The 22,688-nt window shown below is 46.6% G+C and overlaps 2 protein-coding genes and 2 long non-coding RNA genes across 5 annotated transcripts; 3 read left to right on the plus strand and 1 right to left on the minus strand.

Annotated features, from left to right (window-relative positions):
- The first annotated feature begins 4,056 nt into the window (after positions 1-4,056).
- On the plus strand, positions 4,057-9,311 carry LOC111938750 (uncharacterized). Its single transcript, XM_086865358.1, has 8 exons — positions 4,057-4,190; positions 4,352-4,413; positions 4,885-5,035; positions 5,171-5,427; positions 5,631-5,716; positions 6,081-6,202; positions 6,635-6,743; positions 7,055-9,311. Exons 1-8 carry the CDS (start codon positions 4,112-4,114, stop codon positions 8,226-8,228), a joined length of 2,040 nt encoding a protein of 679 aa, XP_086721484.1. The 5' UTR covers positions 4,057-4,111; the 3' UTR covers positions 8,229-9,311.
- Positions 9,312-9,865: 554 nt separating this feature from the next.
- On the minus strand, positions 9,866-12,002 carry LOC111938927 (uncharacterized). Its single transcript, XM_023940896.2, has 6 exons — positions 11,759-12,002; positions 11,209-11,331; positions 10,867-10,956; positions 10,671-10,766; positions 10,311-10,509; positions 9,866-9,977 (listed from the first exon to the last, which is right to left on the minus strand). The coding sequence occupies exons 1-6, from the start codon at positions 11,898-11,900 to the stop codon at positions 9,899-9,901; spliced, it is 729 nt and encodes a 242-aa protein (XP_023796664.2). The 5' UTR covers positions 11,901-12,002; the 3' UTR covers positions 9,866-9,898.
- Positions 12,003-13,930: 1,928 nt separating this feature from the next.
- LOC147648923 (uncharacterized) lies at positions 13,931-14,782 on the plus strand. Its single transcript, XR_015279734.1, has 2 exons — positions 13,931-14,242; positions 14,726-14,782. It is a non-coding gene; the product is annotated as an uncharacterized LOC147648923 (long non-coding RNA).
- A 1,289-nt stretch (positions 14,783-16,071) lies between these two features.
- LOC111938795 (uncharacterized) lies at positions 16,072-22,199 on the plus strand. Of its 2 annotated transcripts, none has more exons than XR_015279733.1 (2): positions 16,072-16,231; positions 18,522-22,199. It is a non-coding gene; the product is annotated as an uncharacterized LOC111938795 (long non-coding RNA). The 2 variants fall into 2 exon arrangements; XR_015279732.1 differs by lacking the exon at positions 16,072-16,231 and adding an exon at positions 17,558-18,411.
- The last annotated feature ends 489 nt before the right edge of the window (positions 22,200-22,688 follow it).

Here is a 22,688-nt window from a genome sequence, read left to right on the forward strand (position 1 = left end):
CTCTTCCCACCTCCCTTCATACCAGCTCACTCTGGCAAAAATATGGGAATTTGTAGTTTCTCCCCCTATTTTTATTTCCTGTGCAGAGAAGACATTTTTATGCCATATTTTGAACAGTTTTTTTTGCTACTTTTTTTTTGCTGCTGAAAATTTCTTAGACATGTTTAGCTAAGGTTTGCCACTTGTATTTTGTTCTAATAAAACTTCATTTCTGGTGTCAGGGACTTCTTGGTTTTCAACACATCTCACTGTTTTCTGTCATTGTTAGAGAAAATTTGTTTCACTGAGTTACCTCAATAATTCAACTCCTGACAGCTGATAATTTACATTTTTGTTGCAGTCAGTGGTACCAGGGCTCCCTCTCCTGGCTTTCCTTCTTTTCCTGCTGATTCCCTGAGCAGTTTAATTCCCCACCACTGCGGAACTGGAATTAAATATTACAAATTGGGCAGATTTGGGGGAGCAGCAACAGAGTTCTGCCACAGAAACCAACTCAATTTCCCTCCTGCCAGCACACACCCACGATTTTTACCTAATCATTATTTCTTCAAGTTGTATAAAGAGCCAAGAAACAACAGCCAGAGCAGTTTTTTTCTAAACCATCCCTTTGCTCTCTAGGAAGAAGAAGATGTTTCCATCACGTTCCTGTCCTGCTGTGAGTGCTTTACTCACTCTCTACACCCTCTATTAAACTGCACAGCATTTACTCCCAGAGATCCATAACTGGGATATCTCCCCCCTCTGCCGAGTAAAAACCATTGCCTCATGTTTTTTGTCATTTTTACAAAGGTGCCCTGACTGCACACAAAAATCCAGGTATTAAATGCTCAGTGTATTTTGTTTTATTTTAGACAAAAAAACCTTCCCCCAAAACTATCAATTGGCTGAATAGCTCCACGTTTCTCCTCTTCACATTCCAATTTTAAAAGTCCCCAAAACCATAAGGCATTCTGCTCTAAAAATAAAGCACATTCCTATTCCACTTGGCCCCCTCTACTCCCTGAGCTAATTGGTGAATGTTTTACTGTCCCGAGGCTTTATTAATGTTAATACTAAAAATTAACATAAAAATGTTAATAATAAAAATTAATTTATTAATTAACATTTTTTTCCCAGCTGATTGGAATCTCCAGGTAATGGAGATGTCAGGTGGCAAAGGCAGGGAGCAGGTGAGCAGGCAGCCAAAAAGCTGTCATTATTTAATTGGGAAGGAGGAATAAGGGACAATAAAGCCCAGCATTAGAGACCTGTAAATACAAAATACTCAAGGAAGCTGCTGGGTGTGTTGGGCCACCATAGATAATTCACTGATGCTGCTTTAAAAATCTTATTTTAAAGATATTATTGTGCAGAAGACACTGAGATGCTGTTCTCAACCTGTGGCTGCTCTGCTGGAGCAGAAGGATCAGAAGATTTGGATTATTCCAGTTTGATCTAAAGAATTATTGACTTTTGTGCCAATACAGCAGAAAATTGATGGTGTTTTTTTTTGAGTAGTTTGTGAGGGTTTGTCCAAATTCAAGTGAATTGTACTGAAAGGAAACACAACACTTTTAGTTAGTAATTAACTCTGTGCTAATTGACTTGCAATTAAACTGCCAGAAATCTCATAAACATCAGTGTCGTGTTGAAAAATATACACCTTGTAGCTTTTATTAATTGTGAAAATCACAGTTTTTATAACAATTTTAGTTTTGTGCTCATCACAATGAGACATGGATCACCACCCAGAATTATTAAATCTGAAAAATTCCACCTGTAACAGCAATTAACATTCAGCCAATCCATTTTAAATCTTTAGACTTTCCAAAGGTGACCTTGGAAATGGAGCCTCTGGGATGTGCTCCTGAAACTTCCATCATTCTTCAAGGAAAGTGTAAAAAAAAAGCAACATTCCAGCTGTTCCTGTGTGTCTGCAGATTACTGATATTATTCTCTTATGCTTATTTGAACACTGAGTTAATTTTAATTAGGCTCCTGTGCCTAATTGCTCAGGAAAACACCTCCTAGTAACAAATGTTGCTCCTTGCTACTTAAAAGAAGCTGAATCACAACCCCACGTTGCATTCTATAAATGTCTGTGTTATAGCTCATTAGGCTGATATTTTAAAGTTGTTTTAAATGGCTTGGTTCTCCCTTTAAAGCTGAGCAGAATGAAGTATTTGCTTTAAAAGGGAAAATTAAATAATGGAAAATAATAATTTATTGCTCTCGCTCTGACAGGCAAGACATCAATTTGATGTTGTTCAGCTTCTATTGCCATGGTGCTCAAAGCTGCTTTCTCCTCCCTAAACAACAAATGAGTTTTGATTTCTCTTCATTAAATGCATCATTAATTCCTCCTCCCGGTTTCTGTTTGTTTTCCCTTCCTGTTCTCTGGTGCCTGACTTGGAGGATGTGGGGGTTTTCCCCCGTGGCTTTGCAGCTTCAGGGGATTTCTGTTCCAAATTCAATATTATACCCCAAAATTCAATATTATTCCCCAATTTATGCTGACAAGTCCGTGCCCAGGAAATATTGGAGTTGCCAATATTCAACTGTGCTGGTTGTATTGTGTCCCCTGCCTAAAAGGACATTACAATTGAAGATTCTGACTATTTGTTTTTATTGTAAAAACCCAAATCAAACCAGCCCACTTGGTTTTCTCTGGCATTTTTTGAATCCCCTTGGCCTGATGTGTAGTTGGAGGGAATCACAGCTTCCTTTGGAGTTGTGGCTGAACCAGACATCATTGAAGGGCATCAGGTTTGTATATCTGGGGAATTGAAGGAGGAGGACATGAGAAGGTTTGTGAGGGCCAAACAGACAAAACCTCGTGGCTTTCAGTGGGAGCCTTCAGTTTGAGAGGCACATCTGGAAAGTTCTATGCAATAAAAAGCTTTGATAAATGATATTTTACAAACAGGACTGAGGTTCCATCCTGCTGCATCATGCAAGGACAAACTGTGTCTGGAGGAGGTTCAGGAGAGTCCTCAGCTGCCATCTCAGCCATGGAGATTTTTCTTTATTTACTCCAGACTCCTCTGTGTGCTCTGACCCTGGACTTTTGATTCCCTCTCACATTGCTTTAAGGTTGCCCTCATTCTCTCTAATGACCTTAAACCACTTGGTTTGATGTCTACTTTATCTTCTCAAAATGTAACAGCCCTGACTGCATCAAATTCCCTCCTTAATCCCCTTGGCATCTCTGATCACTGAAGACTGGAGTTAGATAAACTCTCCCAGGTAACCTTTGTCGACTTTCCAGAGGCAGATGAATGCCATAAAAGATCCATCATGCTTTCCTTGGTGTCAGAAAGGTTTTGCTATTAAAGATTAGGGAGGCTGGAGGTCACTCCAAATCACAGTATTGCTCACTTTATAAGCCCATTTTATCCTGTCATCTGGTATTTTGTGTTCCAGTTGTTTCAGAGGAGTCCACAGCATTCATCAACTCCTCATCCTTCGGCCTCTTTGCACACTGGGGTTTAAGCACTGAGTGATTCGTTAAATGTCTCCAAAGTCAAGCCATTTATCTTTTTCACTGTATTTTATTGCCTCTGTTTTCCCTGCATTACAAACCTCCAGCACAACACTGAGTTCTTCTTGCTTTAAGTGCTGGTCCCTCACAATGGGATCCTGAAATAAAAAATCCTTGGGTAGTGAAACCCCATCCATTGAAATACTACTTTAAAAAAAAAGGAAAAAAAAAAAAAAAAGTAGAGGCAAAAACACAGTTTCATGGTCCAAATAATTGTTTTTGATTGTTTGTCAGACTCAACACTGAGCTTTCCAAGCCCAAATCCTTACTCATATAATGCAAGCCTCAAAACTGGGGAGAAGAGCATCACTTTTAAATCCCCAAAGCCCACATTTGGGAGACCAAAGAATTGATTTGAGGTCCAAACTCACTCTCTGGGACTACAAAACCACACTTGTAAGCTGCAAGGTTATGATTTTAAAACTCAAAGCCTCATTTAAAGGGCTCTGAGAATCATTTTTCAAAAGCCTGATGTGGAATATTGGTGGGACTGTGATGTCACACAAAGCCTGTGACACAGAGGGACAAAAGGGAGGTGGGTTCTGCGCTCTGGAGAGAGCCCTGAGGGTGAACATCCTCACCACCGAGGACATGGCTGTTGACCCAGCCCAGATGGATTTCTGGGATGGGATGGAGGCCGTGTTCATGATGCCCAGCGTCACCCCCGCAGGTACGGGCCGGAGCATCGCTGGAGCTGCTCTCAGGGATGCAGGGACAAGACCTGGCACTGACCCGTGTGGGGTTGGGGACAGCACTGACACATGCCAGGGCTGCTGGAAGGCTGAGAGCCAGCAGAAGCACAGCCTAACCTGGTGTTTCCCGCTTTTCCAGAGAGAAAGGCTGTCTGGGATGCAGTGGCTGGCTATGTCCAACAACAGATGTTGCTGCACAAGGTGGGATGATGCCCTGGGACAGCACCGACATCCTTCTTTGCCCACCCAGAGCAGTGAGGAGTTCCCATGGCCCTCCTCATGGCTCATGGCCTGCAGTTCCTCTTGCTCTCCTCAGAATGCAGCACACCCACCCCAAAATCCCCTGCTGAGGGACTACCAGAGCTTGTGCAAGGGTGGTATCACCTCTAGGAGGTGGCATTGTACCCCAGGGCTGATCCCAGTCACTGGAGGCCAGGGGTGCCCTCAAGCTGCCTCTGTCTGCTCTGACTCCAGCATGGATTTTTTTGGTGAGAGAAGAGAAAGGAGAGGCCCCAGCATCTCCTCCCCAGGGCTCTCCCCACTGTCCTGTCCTGACTTCTGAATACAGGGAGTTGGCAGAGTTTGGTCAAAGGCACCATCCCTTGATGGAACCAACCTCAGCTCTTCCCTCTGTCCAATCCTCACCCTTTGGGCCTTTCCCTTCTGCTCCAGGGGATCCGGATTCCCACCCTTGGGTCCTTTGATGTGGTCCACACAGAAACCCTGGTGGGGAACAAGACAGTGATCCTGCAGACTCCAGTGTTCCACCTGGCCAGGAATCTTGGAGGAGTCCAGAACCTGGAAAATAAGGATGACCTGGCTGGTAAGACAGAGGGTTTAACCCTGAAGCCCAGGGTGGAGTAGGGTACCACACCACATTTCTAAAAGCATCTCCAGGGAAATGGCCTTTGGCCAAGCCCTGGGGAAGTGCCTCCATCCCTCTCCTGTGGTTCTCCAGGAGGAAAGCAGCTGGAGCCTCTGAAATATGCCAAGGTGGCCATGAAGGCCTCTGTGTCCCGGAGGAAAGTGGAGTGCTGCATCCTCGGCACCACGTCCCTGCTGTACCACTGCCTGGAGAAGGGCGTGAGTGTCGCCTTTGTCCTGAGGGACGTGGGCGTGCTCCTCATCGAAGGCAGCATGGTGCAAATGAGATTCTACCTGGACTTCCTGGAGAAGGTGATTGGGAAGAGGATCCAGGACAGGGCTATACTCAAGGTGAGCCTTTTGTTGCCCCCCTGCTTGGGCAGACCCACAGCAGTTCCCCAGCACTGCTGGCACATGGACATGGGGATGTGCCCAGGGGCTGTGGCCAGGCAGGAGTGTGAGCAGTCTCCACCTGCTCTGCTCACCCTGAGCTCCTCCTGAGTGCCTCAGCCACACTGAGGATGTGCTGGCACCTTCCCATTTCTGTGCTGCAGGCTCTCCAGCAGCTGGACATGGTGGTGTCCCAGGAGGTACCCATTGCTTCCCTGAGCTTCACCGGCCGTATCATCATCTTTCCCAAGTGAGTCAAAACACCCTGGCAGCTTTGGCCTCTGCAGAGCTCTGGGAGCAGTTTCTCCTCGTGACCACAACAGCCCTGCAGAGCACTGACTCTCGTTTGTGTCTGCCTGCTTGTCATCCCTGTCAGCAGACCTGAGGGGGTAGAGGGAGTGTTTTAGGCAAGCCTTGCTTCTCCGTCATGGCCAGGAATCCTTTCCTGGGTGGCTCTGTTTTCCAGGACGGTCCTTGGGGCTGGGGCACAGCTGACTTGGGAGAACAATGGCCTTTACCCTACTGCCCAAACTCACCTGTGAGCAGGTGATGGTGGCAAGGGGCCAGGGCTGGTGGGGACATGGGTCAGGATTGTGTTGTCTCTTTGTCTCCAGCTTTGAAGAGACATTTCAGCCCACATCGCTGCCCAGGGATTATCTCAAGGACTTTGGATTTGTTCCTGGGGAGGACAAGATGAACAAAATGGGTTTGACATCCATCAGGCAAGGCATGGAAGGTAAAGCAGCTCCTCACTCGTTTCCACAGCACAGGCAACTGGCGGCTCTGATCTGGCGAGAGAATCTCCAGCTGTGATTGTCACAAGGATCTGATTGTGCCAAAGCTTGGAGTGAGCTTCTCATGGCCTTTTCTCCTAGGGCTGGCTCCACAGGAGCTGAGCCCTGGGCTGGGAGGTGCCCAAGATGCTCATCCCTGGGATCCAAGGGCCCATACTTGCCTTCAGAAATTACCTCTGCTTCCAGAAGAGATTCTGTCCCAAACCTGGCACTGTGGATGGGAGGGTGCCAGGCCTCTGGAGACAGCGGTGTGAGGGGGCTGGGAATTCCCTCTTGGATGTGCTGGGAAGAGGACTGACATTGCCATGTGTCACTTGTGGCCAGCAGCATCACAGCTGTGCTGTTCTGACAGCCTCTGTCCTTCCTGATTCCAGGGAGGTTTCCTGGCCTGCCCGTGCCTGCTCACCAGGGTTCCACTGCCAAGGCAGGAGAGCAGCCCTGGCATGAGAAGGAGATGGAGATAAGGCACAATTCTCGGGTCAGGTGAGACTGGAGCCTCAGGGTACGGGGCCTTTTCCTCATCCAGCCAGAGCTTGTTCCCCAGCACACCCACCAGATGGACTGGGGCTGCCCCAGGTCACAGGGCTGGTTCTTCTCCATCCCTCCAGAAGAGCCCCCCGTGATTGCTGGAGCCGTCCATGGGGACACACAAGTATCAGCCACGGCTTCCAGCTCAGGGTTCATCTCCTGAGCTGGGCACAGCCATGGACTGAGGACACATAGCTTCTGTGGGCAGAATGTGGCCCCAGACCCCTCCCAGCCCCACTCAGCCCCCTCCTGTTGTGTCCTTGCAGGGAGCTGCCAGGGACCCCAGGGGCTGCTGCTGGAAGAAAGCAGCCTGTGACTGACCAAGCCAAGGGCAAAACTGTGCCCAAGGGCCAAGTGCCACAGCAGAGCAACAAAGAGGCAGCAACAGCTCAGAGGGGCAGAGGAGGAAGAGCAGAAAGAAAAGATTCTCTGAGGACAGAGGGAGAAAAGGAAGTTCAGCTTGGAAAAGAAGGAGAAAGAGGAGAATCCCTTGGAAGAAAAGGAGAAAAGAAAGCTCATCTCAGGAGAGAGGGAGAAAAGAAAGTTCAACTTGGAAAAGAAGGAGAAAGAGGAGAATCCCTTGGAAGAAAAGGAGAAAAGAAAGCTCATCTCAGGAGAGAGGGAGAAAAGAAAGTTCAACTTGGAAAAGAAGGAGAAAGAAGAGAATCTCCTGGAAGAGAAGGAGAAAAAGCTCGTCTCAGGAGAGGAGAAGGAAGGGATTCTCTCAGAAGAGGAGAAAGAAGAGGTTCTTTAAGAGAAGGAGAAGGAAGAGATTCTTTTAGAAGAAAAGAAAGAAGGGATTCTCTCAGAAGGGAAGGAGAAAGATGGGATTCTCTCAGAAAGGAAGGAGAAAGAAGTGATTCTCTCAGAAAAGAAGGAGAAAAGAAAGTTGGACGAGGAAGAGAAAAAGAAGCAAAAGATGCAGCTGGGAGTGAAGGAGAAAAGAAAGTTCATTCCAAAAGAAGAAAAGATAAAGTTTCTTCTAGAAGAAAAGGAGAAAAAGAAGTTCCTCTTGGAAGAGAAGGAGAAAAGTTTCATCTCAAAAGAGAAGTGAAATATCTCCTTGAGAGAGAAAGAGAAAAGAAACTTGGTCGTTTCCTCCAGTTCAAAGGAATTCAAGTTCCTCTTGGAAGAGAAGGAGAAAGGGAAGCCCCTCTTGGGAGCCCATCAGTGCCATGGAGTGCCCAGGCCAGGAAGCCTCAGGACTCCAAGATGTTCATCCGGCAGCGGCCGGGGGCCGAGGCAGCGCAGGGCCTGCGAGCCAGGCCCGAGTCCTTCTGGTCAGTGCTCAAGGAGCCCCAGAAGAGCATTTTGGCAGGCTACAGCTTTGAATCCTCCCGCCTGCTGCCCCCCCTGCCCGGGGGCGCCGTGCCTTCGAAGGTGCCCATGCTGAAGAAGAGAGAAATGGTCTCCAGGGGCCCGTGGCCCTGGGTGGAGTGAGCAGGGATGGGGGGGAGCAGCACCTGAGGTGGCAAAACAGGGACATGACTGGAACAGGAACTGTTATTCTGGGAGGCTGTTTCTTCCTAGAAGTGCAGAGTTAGGGGATCTTCAAAGATCTTTCAGTTCTGGTGGATGTCATGGCCAAGGTGCCACCTTGGGCTTATCCATCCCCAGGGCCGAGGGACTCCTTTTCCAACAAGAAGGAGCCTCAGGACACACCCTGGCCAGGCTCCCTGGGGTTAGAGAAAGCCTAGCTCAGCACAAGGCTTCTCTTTAAACCCCCACTGGGAACACAAAGCCTCTCTGGGAGGGTCGGGCAAAGCTTGGGAACAAAGTGCTGCTGCTGCAGAGGCTGCAGTGAATGGAAAGTAGAGAGAAAGAGAGAGAGAGAGAGAAAGAGAGAGAGAGTGAGAGAAAGAAAGAGAGAGAGAAAGAGAGAAAGAGAGAAAGAAATAGAGAAAGAAAGAGAGAAAGAGTTGCCCTTCTGTCAGTGTCCTGACCTGAAGCCATCCAGGAGAATTGTATTAAAAGAAAAATCCCAGAGTAGCAAATTAAACAGACTTCACTGTTCTACTGAACAGCCCATCCCTTGCACACCTTCAATATCCATTTCTTGTCCTTCAGTCCCTTAGGTTTAAGCGCTGATAGCTTTAACAAATGTCTCCAATGTAAATGATTAATCTTTTCCACTGTACTGTATTATCTCTATTTTCCTTTAAAAAAGTCTCCTGCACAACACTGAGTTCTGTTTGCTTTAAGAATCTCTGTAAATATGGGGTATTTTTACAGAAAGAGGAACCTGCAAATGCTTTTATGCAATACTCAAAATTGCACTGTGTTTTATGGGAATTCTAGTGAGTTTTCATTTGACTTTTATAGTATTGTGTATCTCCAGGTAAGATGTTTACCCTGTTCTTTTATTCAGGACTGGTTTTGTTTCATTTCACAATTTTAACTCAGATAAAATATGGAATATGGCCACATGTATTTAAGAAGTTAACGTGCCAGAAAGAAGAAAATACAAATACATTTATTAAATGCTGGTAAGAACCTACAAAGCTGCTCAGTGCTTTAAAAATCTGCCTTAGTGCAAAGCTCCTGCACTGCCTGCCTGACATGGAATGGTTTGGGTTGGAAGGGATTTTAAAGCCCATCCAGTGAGCAGGGACACCTCCCACTAACCCAGGCTGCTCCATGTCCTGTCCAACCTGGCCTTGGACACTTCCAGGGATGGGGCAGCCTCAGCTTCTCTGGGAATTCCATTCTAGCACCCCACCACCCTCACAGGGAGCAGTCCCTTCCCAATATCCCATCTATCCCTGCCTCTGGCAGTGTAAAACCCTCAGCCCTGGGCCTGCCACTGCAGACCCTGATAAAGAAATATCTCTGTGCCCTTCCCATGACCCCCTTTATCCACTGAAAGGTCACAACAAGGTCTCCTGGAGCCTTCTCTCCCCCAGGATGAGGAGGAGAAAACCTCCAAATCTTGCAGGATTTCTGTTCCAGGGAGCTGTTGCAGCCCTGGGATAATTTTTGTGGCCTTCTCTGGACCTGATCTAACAGGGCTGGGTCTTGCATGATGTGGAGGCTCCAGACAAGGGAGCAGAGAGCAAGAATTCCTTCCAACCCAAAACTTTCACACACACCACTGTGCTGCTTATCTTTATTTAGACTTCTACCACTAAGTCCTTGTCTTCAGTCTCATTGTCCAGGAGCTCAGAATTGGCTCTCAAAGCCGTGAGGCGCCTGTGGAGAGAGAGGAGGCTGCTGAAGGCCTGCCATGGCTGGGTTTGTGGTGGGAGTGAGGATGTGGAGCGGTGCTGGCTATCCCATGGGATGTGGACAGCAAGGAGCTGAGGGCATAGACAGCTCTGGGTGGAGCAGGGGGCAGCAGCTCCCAGCACAGATCTCTGCTGAGTTTGGCCAGTGACCAACTGGGCATCCAGGGCTCTGTTTCTCAAAATGCCTCATGGCAGATCAGCTACCCTGCCCAAAACTTGGCAACCCTGGAAATGGCTCACGGCAGGTTCAGCCCCCCAGCACCAACATTTGGCATCCCACCCCCCCCAGGTCACTCACTTTTTTATGTCATTTGCCCATGCAGGGGCCACCCTGAGAAGCAGCAGAACAATCAGGCTGCAGACCACAGACACGAGGAAGGCTCTTATAAAAACACTCCAGGTGATTTTAGCATCAACTGTGCCTGTGTTTTCCATGTCCTCCACAGTGTTTGGGTCTGTCTTCTTGTCCTCAGCACTGCTGAATCTCTTGAACACACCTGGAGGAAATCCCCAAAGCTCTGAAATCCCTGGGAATGGGGTGTGAGGGGTGGTGGGCACTCACTGCACACACAGAGGGTCCGAGTGTGTGTCCTTGGCACAGGAATGGCCACAACCTCCACCCTGAGGATGGCCAGGGGATGGGGATTCCCTTACTCACCTGTTGGCTGAAGGGCCTCACTGTTTCCCTCAGGGACTGGCTCTTCCTGATGGTCTTCCTGAGGTGTCTCCTTGTCCACAGGCTCAGGCTCCAGCACTTTAGACACAAAGTGTGCCAGTTTAATTCCAAGTCACCCTTCCTCATGGGAATCTGAAAGTCCAGCTCCACAACTCCTGTGGTTAAGAGTTACTTGTACCTGGAAGTGTTTCCTTCAGTAAAGTGATTAATTCAGACTGTTCCATTAATGGCCAGGAAATGTTTCCCAATCTAGTTTCATTCTTCAGACCTTCAGGGAAAGAACGAAAAATTCCCACCACAGAAATCCCTGGAATCACCTCTGGGGCTGTGCAGCCAGCCAGGACTGAGCAGTGACCCTGGTGCTGCTTGGTCTGGCTGAGGAGCTGGGAAAGCTCAGGGATACCAGACCCCCCCGAGGAGCTCCCATCACACGTGGCTTTCCCTGTCCTCACTGCCCAGCAGCACAGGGAGGGGCTCAGGGAATGACACAGCACACACAGGCAAGGCTGGATTCTCATACCTGCAGGAGATGCCTCACTCACATTTGGGCCTTGATCTGGCACTTCCCAAAACAAATCAAAAGCCACGTAGGATCCAGGAGAGTCAGATCCAGCACCTGGATCTCCACTGCCTCCAGCCACGGCTGTGAACAGGACAGAGAAGCTCAAATTAAATATTTCCATGTACTTTCCATGGCAGGAGCTGTGGTTGGACCATGGAATGGCTCTGGGGACCTGTTTGTCCCTTCCCCTCTGGAGCACCATGCAGGCAGGGGCCAGGTGTCTGACCCATGACAATCCCAAACAAACAGTGCAGGAGCTGGCAAAGCCAACCCCAGCAATCCTGCTGGCATTGCTCCTGGAAGCAGCTCAGGGCCCTGGAACCTGGGAGGGACGGCTCTGCATAGCTGTGTGTTCTGAGGCCATCCCTGAGCCAGACCCATCGCCTCTCTGCTCCGCTGCACAGCTGAGCATCAGCCAGAAAGGTGTTAAATTTCCTGCCAGCAGGATACTGAAACCTAAATGCTCCTTGAAGGGACCTGTGGGACCTGCCCCTCCCTGCCCACGTACCTGCCTCCTCCATGGGGGGCTGGGCCCTGGGGGCTAGCAGGGCTGCCAGGGATAGCAGGATCACCAGAGACACCAGGACCGTCAGGGCTCTCTGGAGAGCCAGGAGGACGATGGTGACCATGGCCCATCGTGTCCACGTCATGATGAGGCTGCTGAAGCCTCACACTGCACACCAGAGGCCAGCTGTGTGACCCCTTGGGAGCTGTGTGACTCCTCAGGGGGCTATGTCAACCCTCAGGGAGCTGTGTGACCTCATGGGAGGCTTCTATCACCAACATTCCACTGTCTCCAGGGGAGCCCCAAATGTCCTGCAGGTGCTTGGGACAGCCCCATCCCATCCCATCCCATCCCATCCCATCCCATCCCATCCCATCCCATCCCATCCCATCCCATCCCATCCCATCCCATCCCATCCCAAGCTCTCTGCTCTAGGAAACTCTGTGTAGGTTCCCTGGGACTTCACCTGTCTCCAGAGAGAATCCCAGAGCAAAAGGAAGCACTCCAAACTCATGATTTTTAGCTGTTTGATGGAAAAATGGAGATCAGACTGATTTTTTGGGACGGCATTTCTGTTATGGGTCAGAATCATAGAATCCCAGAATGGTTTGGGTTGGAAGGGACCACAAAAACCATCTGGTTCCAACCCCCTGCCATGGGCAGGGACATCTTTTGCTAGGGAAGGAGATGGGAGATATTTAACACAGCTGATCCTCAGGATACAGGAAAGCAGCAAAGTCACAGTTTAGGAGCCAAAATTTGGCTTGTGGGTGTCCAAACCCAGATGCTTCCCAACACCAGATCCTCCTTCAGCATCACTTTCTAACCCACAACCCCTCTGGAGCCATCAAACTCCTCTAGACCCACCACAAAAAAACTTTTATCCCTTTTCCCCCTGCCAAAACACACATCACAGATTTATCCTGCAGCTGGTCTCACAAATAACAGGAGAAGAGCAATCGCCCAATTTGCAGTGGGAAAAAAGGGGAGAGAGGGACCTGCCTGGGGATGTTGGGCAGAAGCCAGCAGGGACCTGGGAACTCCTCTGTCTCCAGAGGAGGCCAAGAAGTGACTGCAGATGCCTGGGAGGAGTTCTTGGCAAGTGCCAGGCATGAATTTCCCCCAACACACACATGTAGCTCTCTCAGAATAGTCTGGGGATGATGCCAGGGAATTCCCTGCTCCCCAGGAAACACCAAAATGCTCCTGGAGATGCCCAGAGGAGTCACAGTCAGCAATGAGGCACAAACCTGACTCCAGCATAGATAAAGCTCTTCAGGAAACTGCCTAAGAACCCAATGTTCTTACCCAGGACCTGTTCCCAGGGAAGGCCAAATAAGATGAGACATGGAAGTGATGCAAAACCTGCAGCAGGTGAAGGGCTTGTCTGACATCCTTCAAAATAAAATGTCTTAGATGAAGGTTTTCCCTGCCACTCTTGATATTGGGTTCAACAACTGCTTAAAGTTGCATTTGCATTGCCCTTAGGAAGTTTCTTACCCGATATCCTTTTTCCTGGCATACTCTGCTACTCACACACACTTCTTCCCTGCTAACAGCTCTTACCATTTATAAGCTTTGCTGTGGAAATGCTGGTTCTGCCTGTTCAAGAGGATCTGGGAAAACTTCACTGTCAGATTTAAAGTATTAGCTCACTGTAACAGAGGCCAGTGAAGTTGACTTTGAATTAAATGTTATTAAATATTATAAACATGTTTACACAGCAATGTCAGCCTGCAGTTATACACAACACTGGAGTATTCCTTAACTGCTGTCTGCTCTTCCTAAGCAGGATTCCAGACTGAGTTAATGGCCTTTCTTATGGCTTCCTCTAACACAGATGCATTTGGTGGCTGAAACGCCCTTGGTCTGTCTTAGGGCTCTGTCAAACAAGTTCCTTCAAGCAGCACTGCAGATGTTTTGAGCAATTTTGTGCTGAAACAAAGCCAGAGCCCTCTGATGGGCACCAGTCCCGTCTCAGCTGGGCAGTGAGAATACAGAAGAGATGCTGCCAGCCCTGGCACAACCCAGCTGCCAAAATGTGCCTGGCTTTTAGAAAAAAATCTGTGTAGGTAACTAATCCTGTCTGGATGCTGCTGTGGGGAAGGTTTTGGCAAACAAAACAATGTAGAATTGGCTGGTTTCACATTAATCCTCAAATCTGTGTGTGTGCAGTGCTGAACCTCAAATCCTGTTTTGGAGTGAACCAGATCTGGGCATGAGGCTTGACCGCACCCCGAAACATGTGGCAAATACAAGATGGGAAGGAGCAAAAACCTGGAGCTTCAGCTTGTGCAGTAACCATGGTTTTCCTGCAGGGCAGCTCCCAAAGGGAAGCTCAGGGCTGGTTTTATGTGAGGAGGGTTAGAAATGTCAGCTGCTCCTCTGAACTACCGGAGAATTTTCTCCACCGTGGAGAGGAGGATTCATCTCTTGGCAGCTGGGCCTGGTGAGAGCTGAAGGTTGTGCTGTGACTGCAGTACAAAGGTAGGGGTTTAATCATGACAAAATACTTGCTGGACAATTTAGGTTTGGTCCAATCTGACTTTCCAGCAGTGCTGCCCTCAATCCCCCTGTCTGAAGCTTTTCCCCTGAGCTCAGGGCTGTGTTGATGCCAGAGTGGGAAGCATACTACCAAAGAGCTGCCCTGCCTTCCCACATTTATCTGCCCTTGGTCAGCTTGGAAGGAAGAAAAAGTCAGACAAAGATTTAATTACTTTGATAAAATTGGAGTTGATTTGCATGTTCTTCCTCCCTGGGTTGTTGCTGTCCCTTCTCTTGTGTTAAATAAGTCAGTCCTCAATATTGCCTCACTACCATGCTCCTGAATGTTTGTTGAGGTGTCTGTTCCTCAGGGATGCTCCTTGCACTGGGTAAATATTTAAGAATCACAATAAAAATCTATTTTGTTTAATTAGTGCTTGAATTATGCTGGGAATTACCCAGAGCTGAGTACATTTGTTTCCACAGTGAGCAGTTGTGTGTCAGTGTGGATATAGCAAGTCTGAGATAATAACAGAATAAAAACAGAACTCATAGCCCAGAATTCTGCAAGACTTCGAGTTTATTTATAGTGGAAATTCCAGGTAAGGACTACCCCAACTCTCCCAAATGGAATGCCCAAATTCATGTGCTAGGAATGCAAACCACAGAAGGCTTCTTCCCAAATTACCTGCTTTGCTGCCGGGGGTATTTGCTCTGGGAGACTTGACAAATCTGTGCAGCCTTAGAGGTTGATAATGGATGATCTAATCTTGTGTTCATGGCAGGAAAATAAAAATCAGGACTCTTGTAAAATCGACAGGCAGCCTTTCTGCTCTTGTGTTTGTCACTGCTCTGCATTTGTTTTAGCAAATGTTAGAAAATAAATGTAGGTTTTGATCCCAGTTTAATACAATATCAGGGTAATGTATCCACCCCCTTCATCTTTGTTTGCATCTAAGGCAAAGTGATGGGAAGGAGAACATAAGCCTTGACTTGTAAAATGTATTGGTTTTTAAATTTCCCATTTCTAAATAATGTTTCTACCAAAAGACACTTACTCTGGGAGGAAGAAAAGGTTTTCCTACATCATAATTAGCATTAGAGCACTGAAAAATGCAGTATTTCCAAGCAATTTGTATTTAGGCGTGTAAGAACATTTTATATGTCATGAATTTTGGAGAAGGCAGAAGGTAGAACAGGTTTGTGCAGGGCTGCCAGACAGTGTTTACTAAATCAGATGATGCTGGGTTTTGCCTGATGCTTTTCTCTTCTCCCAGGCTGCAAAACCCTTTGTCCAGGGCATCGCTTTCACAAAATTCCCCCCACAGACACCCAGGAGTTGCAGGATTCCCTACAGAGCAAAGGAGTTGTGCTCTGGTTTGGACTTTGAAGACCAATTTGGGCTGGTGAAGGAATCCCAGACTGATTTGGGTTGGAAGCGACCTTAAAGCTTCCAGTGCCACCCCCTGCCATGGGCCAGGACAACTTCCACGGTCCCAGGCTGCTCCAAGCCCTGTCCAGCCTGGCCTGGGACACTGCCAGGGATGGGAGAAAAGGCTTTTCCTTAAGCTTATTTAAAGAACAAAGATTTTTTTATTTGGCTTTAGCACTAGATGGGGCTAAAGGACTAAGAAGAAGAAGAAAAAACACCACGGAATGTGAAAACCACGGGGAAAAGAGGAGGGAAAAGCCAGTGGGGGCAATGAATGCTGTCAGAGCCCCTTCACTGGCTCAGCTTTGTGACAGGAACCAAACCCTCACCCTGCAGGTGCTGCTTGTCAGCACTGGTGAGGGTCAGTGAGGTGGGGTGGGGTGTAAACCATGAGTAGGATACGCTGGATAGCAGCACTCAGCAGGTGGATCCCAGCTCCTTTCATCCAAGCCTTTCTCTGCAGGTTATAAAGGGCCTTCAGAAAGCAGCATCTCCTCAGCTTTCAACCTGCAGTGTCCAGGAATAACCCTGGGAGACACCACTGCAGAGGAAGGACCCAGGTTTTGTGTTTATGAGCTTACTTTTACATGGATGGGTTTAGTGGTTTACTGGGTGACTTTTTATTTATCATTTCTGCTTTCAAAATACACGAGAAACCTCCTGTTTAGCTTGTTACTCTCTGGAATTTCCCCTCCTGTCCCATCCAGGTAAAAAAACTGTTAGTAATCAGATAAAACAAGGAAATAACAATTTATTTGCAAGCACAATATCCCTGGACTGTTGCAGTTAAGAATTTTAACTCTCCTTATCCATCCTATTGCAAATTGTGCTTATCAATCCTATTGCAAACTATGGTTACCAATCCTCCTGTAAGCCATCCTTATCAATCCCATGGCAAAGATCTGCTGTTGCACCAGCTTTTGCCTGCATTAACCTGAGCATTTGTGTGTAAAGATTTCAGTAAAATTCAACAACCAGCTGTTTTCTCATTTGCTCCATGAGTGTAGAAGCATTTAATGAAATTGCTTATGGTTTAGTGATTTGTATGACATAAACAATATTTCCCTTCTGTCAGACCTGGGCCAATCTTAAATCGCTTGAGGATATAAACATGAGAAAACAAACCCAAGCAATTTAAATTAAATGCCTAATGTACCTGAGGACAGATTATCTGCTCTGCTTCCGTCTTTCCTTTAAATCTTCTCGCAGTGGGGGCTCCTATTTGTTGTTCAGTGTTTTATTGCACAAATACTTCAGAGCACAGGGGTGAGGGGATGGGTACTTTTGGAGGGAAGCACCAAAGAAATCCAGAGTCCTTTTAAACCTGCGGTTTCATCATAGAGGAATAAAATGTCCTGAGTTGGAAAAGACCTGTAAGGATCATCTGAGATGCTGGAACAAGCTCTGAGAGAAAAGACAGAGCTCTGGGACAGGGCAATAACCAAAGAACAGCAAGACAGGACTCACTCCTTGGGGCAAAGAGTTTTTTAGTTTTTCTCATTTCCCTCAGGGTGGAGCTGAGCCAGCTCCAGCTTGGGATGTTCTGGACTTTGCAACAGATCCATTTTTGTCACGTGAATTCACCTTCCTTCCTTTGCCCAGCTTGAGTATGGGTGGCATGGAGATGTTTGTGTGGGCCTTGGTTTGTGATGCTTGTCTTGTGCCTGTGTGAAGAACTCTGGTTTTTAACATCCCAGAGCAGCTGTGGCTGCCCCTGGATCCCTGGAAGTGCCCAAGGCTGGGTTGGAGCAGCCTGGGACAGTGGGAGGTGTCCCTGCCATGACAGGGGTGGGGTTGGATGGGCTTTAAGGTCCCTTCCCATCCAAACCACTCTGTAATTCTATGTTTCATCCTTTTATTTGCTGATATCAAGGGCGTGAAACCTTGGTTGGCTTGAAAGGAGAGTCTTTTCTTCCAGCAAAAGAAAGAGGAAACTCAGGATGTGGTGACCTTATGGAACCCTAAACTCTGCTTCCCTGCAGGCGGGGCAGGTGGCACTAAAACCACAAACCATCCCCTGGGGCTGTGTCCGACAGACCTGGCAGGTTCCCAGCAACATCCCTGCCATCGCTGGAGTCGCAGTCAGTTCTCTTCTTGGTGTGTCCAGTGATTAGGAGAGTGGTTAATCACCAATTAGGGGACATTGCTTTCAAAAAGGAGGGCTGGGAAGGAAAGGAGCTGCTGTTGGAATATCACACTGGCTTTGGCATTAGATAGGCAGGAGCAATACATTAAAGAGAGCAGCAGAAAGTCTGATGCCACCTACGTTCCTCCCATGCAAGTTTTAATTATAGCTCTGGACTTGGCTGAGACGTGTCATTGAGCCCCGTGTTCAGACAGCTTTTCCATGACTAAAATTGGCTCCCAAGGACGATGTGTGGAGCAGGATGTTGAAACCCAAATGCATTTCAGAGAAGTCATTCTGGGTAGAGCCTCAGAATGAAGCTGAACCTCCCAGCAGGGCACAGAAGTTAAGCCAAATTGCAATTTCATTTGATGTATTCCTCGGGTTTTTCCCAGTTTCTGGGGAAAGCAGATGGGAGGCAGCTCAGTTCAAGCAATGAACTTATGACTGTGAGAGCTTTATGGTTTTTTTTGCCAAGAGACAGCTCTAATTGATTTCCTTGCACTGAGAAAAGTTGTGTTTGGGAGACAATGTATTACTTATCACTGATCTAAAGGGAATTTTCAGCTGGAGCCTTTGGCATAGGTGGAAAGTTATAATTTGAACAAGCAAAGGGTGAGACTTTTTAATCCTTCACCTGGATATTGCTGTACAGAGGCTTGCTCGGTCTTGAGGCATTGATATGGAAAAAAAATGTGTAAGAATAAATTTTCTGTCTTTTTTAGATGTGAAATTTGCCTTCGCCCTTCGGTTCTCTCCTGTCAAGTCACTGCATGAGCCCACGGGATGTCAAGAGATGATGTGGGGAGTGACATCAGCTTGGAAATGGAGTCTGGAAAGTTGAAAATAGTCTAGCAGTCCCTATTAACTTATTCCTATTTTTTTTTCCTGAGCCTTATAAAACATTTCACAGTTGAAGCCAAACTCTGTGGTAGGATGGAAGTGCCATCAGTTGATTGACTCTGCCAGCATCACCCTCAATCCAAAAGTGATTGAATGTGGTATTTTGAGTGTGTCCTTTGATAACCCCTATTAAGGTACTCTTATGTTTTGTTTTAAATTTGAACTTTTGTCTTAAATTTGTGATTTTCTTTCTTGTTTGTTTTAATATTGAGCTCTGGGCTTAGAGTTGAGGTGAATTGCTCAAGGTGACAAAATTCTGAGGCAAAGAGGGAACTAAATACTGCCAGAGAAGGACTTCCAATAATGATAATATTTTTCATAGAATCATGGAGAGGTTTGAGGCAAGAGTGATCCTCAAGACCATGTAGTTGCAACCCCCCTGCCACTAGAACTGTCTGTTTTTCTCTGAAAACAAAAAGAAACTCCAAACATCTCTGGATAATTTACTGGTCCAGCCACCTGGATGCCATTAGGATTGTTTGTTCCCGGTGTCAGCTCCTGTTGAGGGGATGGAAGCAGATGGAAGGGTGGCTGTCAAAGCAGGGTATATCTGTTCGTGGAGCTTGAATGCAAGACCAGTTTTAAAAGAGAGAGACTTCCTAAAAGAAATGAGTCTTGAAATCTAAGCCTTGCTGAGTAACTAACACAAATAACACCTTCCATTATTTAGGTTGTAAGCAATAAAAAATATTCTTGCTCACGATAGAGAGATTTCTCCATATATACTTGTTTCTGCTGTAAAGTTGATGAATCTGTAATGCACTGCTTAATTAAACATTGCAGGGATATTGCTTTGGAGAGGAAACAAGTAATGAAGGGGATACAGTAAATTTTGGTGATTACAGATACAATTGTTTAGCCCAAGCATTGCATGGTCTGCTTTGCAGGTTAAAAAAAAACCCCAAAGAACACAATTTCTATTAAGCTCTGCCTTGCACTGCTAGCAGTGGATTAGGCTATTAAACTATATTTTCCCATTAATAAAACAAATGTTAATGCATTGTTTGATGCTAATAATGAAGCCATTGTAGGAAGCACAGCTCCTTCCATTAACATTTATCACATCTTGTCAAGGCTGGAGATGCATTCAGGGCTTTTTTCATCAAGGTGAATTGGGAAGGCACAGCAGGAACTTGCTGCCCTCTAAGTCTGCTTTGTGTTTGCCATGTTCTCATGGACAAGGCTGATCCAAGGGCTACAGAGAGCTGAACTTTAAATACATCGAACCATCTGCTACAGCACATCGCTGGCTTCATTAAATTTTATTAATTCTTAGCAGAGCGAGGCAAGGAAGAAAGCTCTGCTAAGCTCTGCCTGTTTCTAGAATCTATTAGGAGGCTGGAAATGCCCCACCAGCTCTTGTGGTGCTGCACAGATAAAATCTGCCTGTCCTAAGATTTTTGTATTGCAGCTTGTCTTGGGCACAGCCATAGAAACCTGGAGTTGGAATTTGCCCCTCTCCAGCAAATCCAGCGTGGCTGGGTCTCGCTGTGTTGGGGTGTGTGTAGTTAGGAGGGCATGGGGATCGTTTAATACCTTGTCCAGCTGCTAATGGCTTGATTTTTACCTTTTCCAGACAAGGGGTCAAACTGGGTGCCTTACTGGGGTGGGGGTGTGTGCATTGATCAGGGCATGGGGGTGGTTTAAGGCCTCAACCAGCTGTTAATATCTTGATTTTTATCTTGTCCAGAGACTTGAGAGAAACTCTCTGGTCTCAGGAGGAAAAATCTGATGCCTTCAACTGGGTGCTGCTTACTGCAAGGAGATGGTGTGGGTGCTTTTCCCCCCACATCTCTTTGTCAGAGGTGGTTGGGCATTAATCCTTTTATCCCTGGCAATTCTGTCAGCTGGCAGGGGAGAGAGCAGGAGGAAAAGCACCTGCACAATGTTTATTCTCCCTGTTGTAAGGCTTTGTGCAGACACTCAAATTGGGGATATTTTAATGCAAACAATGATATTTGCAGATAAAAGCCAGTGTAAGGGGATGGCTGGAACCTCCCCATCAGTGATTTGGGTGATGCTGCACACAACATTGCCTCTTAAAGGGAGAGCAGAGGGCACAGGCAGCTCCCTGAAGCCTCAGCAAAAGCTGTTTCCAAGGTCTGCTGGAGCTCTGGGAGCAGGGCCACACTGCACACAGGTGTCTGTCACAAACAGGATGGCAGTGCCTTCAATCACAAATAAATGAAGTCGAAGGCAAAACAAGCTCCTGGTATGTTGGGGCTGTAGCCACAGCTGTGCCCTCCTCATCCAGAGCAGCAATTTGTGTGAAAAGCCTGTGAGGGAGGCACAGTTGGTGAGTCAAAGGCATAAATACCCATAACCAAGCAGGTTCAAAGAAATGATGCTGTGCTATTAAGAAGAACATTTCTGAGTCCTCCAGCTGCGTGACTGTATCAATTCTGAAATGTACCAATTTACAAATATGCCTCAAAAAGCAAACCCAGCCATTTACTGGGATGCTTCTGAAGTCTGTGCAGACCTTAATTTGCCTTATCAAAGGATAATCTGTTGTGTCAAGACTTGGAAGAAGGCTTGATTAAAAAAGCAGTTGAGGTGTAAATGCTGACATCTGAGTGGTGCAGAAGTAGTATTTATTTAAATGCATTTAATGAGTGATTTTGGTAATGTGGCCCTGTATTTAGAGTTGCATTAGTGACTCTTCCTTCAGCAGGGTTTAGTCACACACTGCTTGTCATTTGCTGCCAAGATTATTCCTCTGCTCTGTGGCAGGCCCCAGGCTCGTGGTGTTAAATACTGGACAAAGCCAGCAGGCTCAGCACCCTGAAGCTTTTGTTGAGAGCAGGGAAGGAAGGGAAGCAGCCTGGGATTTTGGGGTTTAAAGGGCTGATGGCTGATGTGCCCTTCTGTGCTCTCCTGGCAGCTTGTTTGCTCTCACTGTTGTCCATCAACAGGGTTTTGGTAAAACCTTGCCTAAAGGTGTGAGCTTCAGGGCTCGGCTTGGGAGAGCTCAGCTCCAGTTCTGCCAGCGTTAATGGTTTGTATAACTTTTTAAGAGTTTTTATAAGTATTTAAATTAAAATGAATTATCTTAAATATTTGCTTAAACAACAAATTAAACCTCCTCCGACTGTTTTGGCATGAATACAACTTTCCATTAGGCTGCAAATGATTATTCTGAATAGGACAAATAAAAATAGATTTTTATCTACAGTTTTGATGCCTTCAGCACTCAGCCCTGCCCTGCTGGGTGCAGGTGGAGTGGCTGCCCATTCCTACCTGGAAATCTCCTTCAGGAGCTGCCATCCATGTAGAATTATGGCAAAACCCCACTGTTGCTTGGAATAAAGCTGTAGCAAGGGATCCTAATCCCTTTTCTCCCCAAGACACTCTTTGGTGTGTTGGGCCACATTAATGTTATATAGTATTTGGTGAAGCAAATACTCTGTATTTGAATACCTGTAATTATGCATCACACAGTTCAGTAGCTGGAAATAAACTTAGTTTTGAATAAAATATGGTTGTTTCTGCTAACATTGTAATGCTTGGGCTTATAATTTCCCTCTTAAGCAGTCTTCAGTTTTTTCTGAAACACTTAAGTGGTTGTGTTTGGGTTTTATTAGTCTTTTTTTTGTTTGCCTACCTTCTCCAGCGTATTCAAAGCATCCCCTATTCAAATCACATAATTTTAATTAAATTCAATAGAACATTTCTCCTTTCTGTATTAATGTACCTGTGTTGGCTCTTCTAATACAGGCTCAAATATTGTCAAATTTAAAATTCAGCTCTTTGATGAAAGAGAGGAACATAAAGAGAATGCAGCTGGTGAAACCAACTGTTGGAGCAGCTGATGAATATAACCTCCTGCTCAGGTACAGAGCGTAAAATCCTGTTGTACAGACAATTTCCTCCAGATTGAATGAGACCTGAAATTTAATTCATTGTTGAAGAGGGTTTGTGTTTTTAAAAATACTCCCTGGGGAAGCGTTGTGCCTTTCTGCATGGCACAGAGGTGAGCTCAGCATTAC

This window comes from Cyanistes caeruleus, chromosome 29 (assembly GCF_971803275.1).
Source record: "Cyanistes caeruleus chromosome 29, bCyaCae1.hap1.1, whole genome shotgun sequence".
NCBI lineage: Eukaryota > Metazoa > Chordata > Aves > Passeriformes > Paridae > Cyanistes > Cyanistes caeruleus.

What these genes read in the sequence shown, in the direction of transcription:
- LOC111938927 (XM_023940896.2), bottom strand. Translation starts at nt 11,900, where the DNA reads ATGACGTGGACACGATGGGCCATGGTCACCATCGTCCTCCTGGCTCTC. An exon ending in GAGTGAGGCATCTCCTGCAG is followed by an intron (nt 10,957 to 11,208) that starts GTATGAGAATCC and finishes CTTTCCCTGAAG; the next exon opens with GTCTGAAGAATGAAACTAGA. An exon ending in ACTGAAGGAAACACTTCCAG is followed by an intron (nt 10,767 to 10,866) that starts GTACAAGTAACT and finishes TTGTGTCTAAAG; the next exon opens with TGCTGGAGCCTGAGCCTGTG.
- LOC111938750 (XM_086865358.1), top strand. Translation starts at nt 4,112, where the DNA reads ATGGCTGTTGACCCAGCCCAGATGGATTTCTGGGATGGGATGGAGGCC. An exon ending in AACAGATGTTGCTGCACAAG is followed by an intron (nt 4,414 to 4,884) that starts GTGGGATGATGC and finishes CTTCTGCTCCAG; the next exon opens with GGGATCCGGATTCCCACCCT. An exon ending in CGTATCATCATCTTTCCCAA is followed by an intron (nt 5,717 to 6,080) that starts GTGAGTCAAAAC and finishes CTTTGTCTCCAG; the next exon opens with CTTTGAAGAGACATTTCAGC.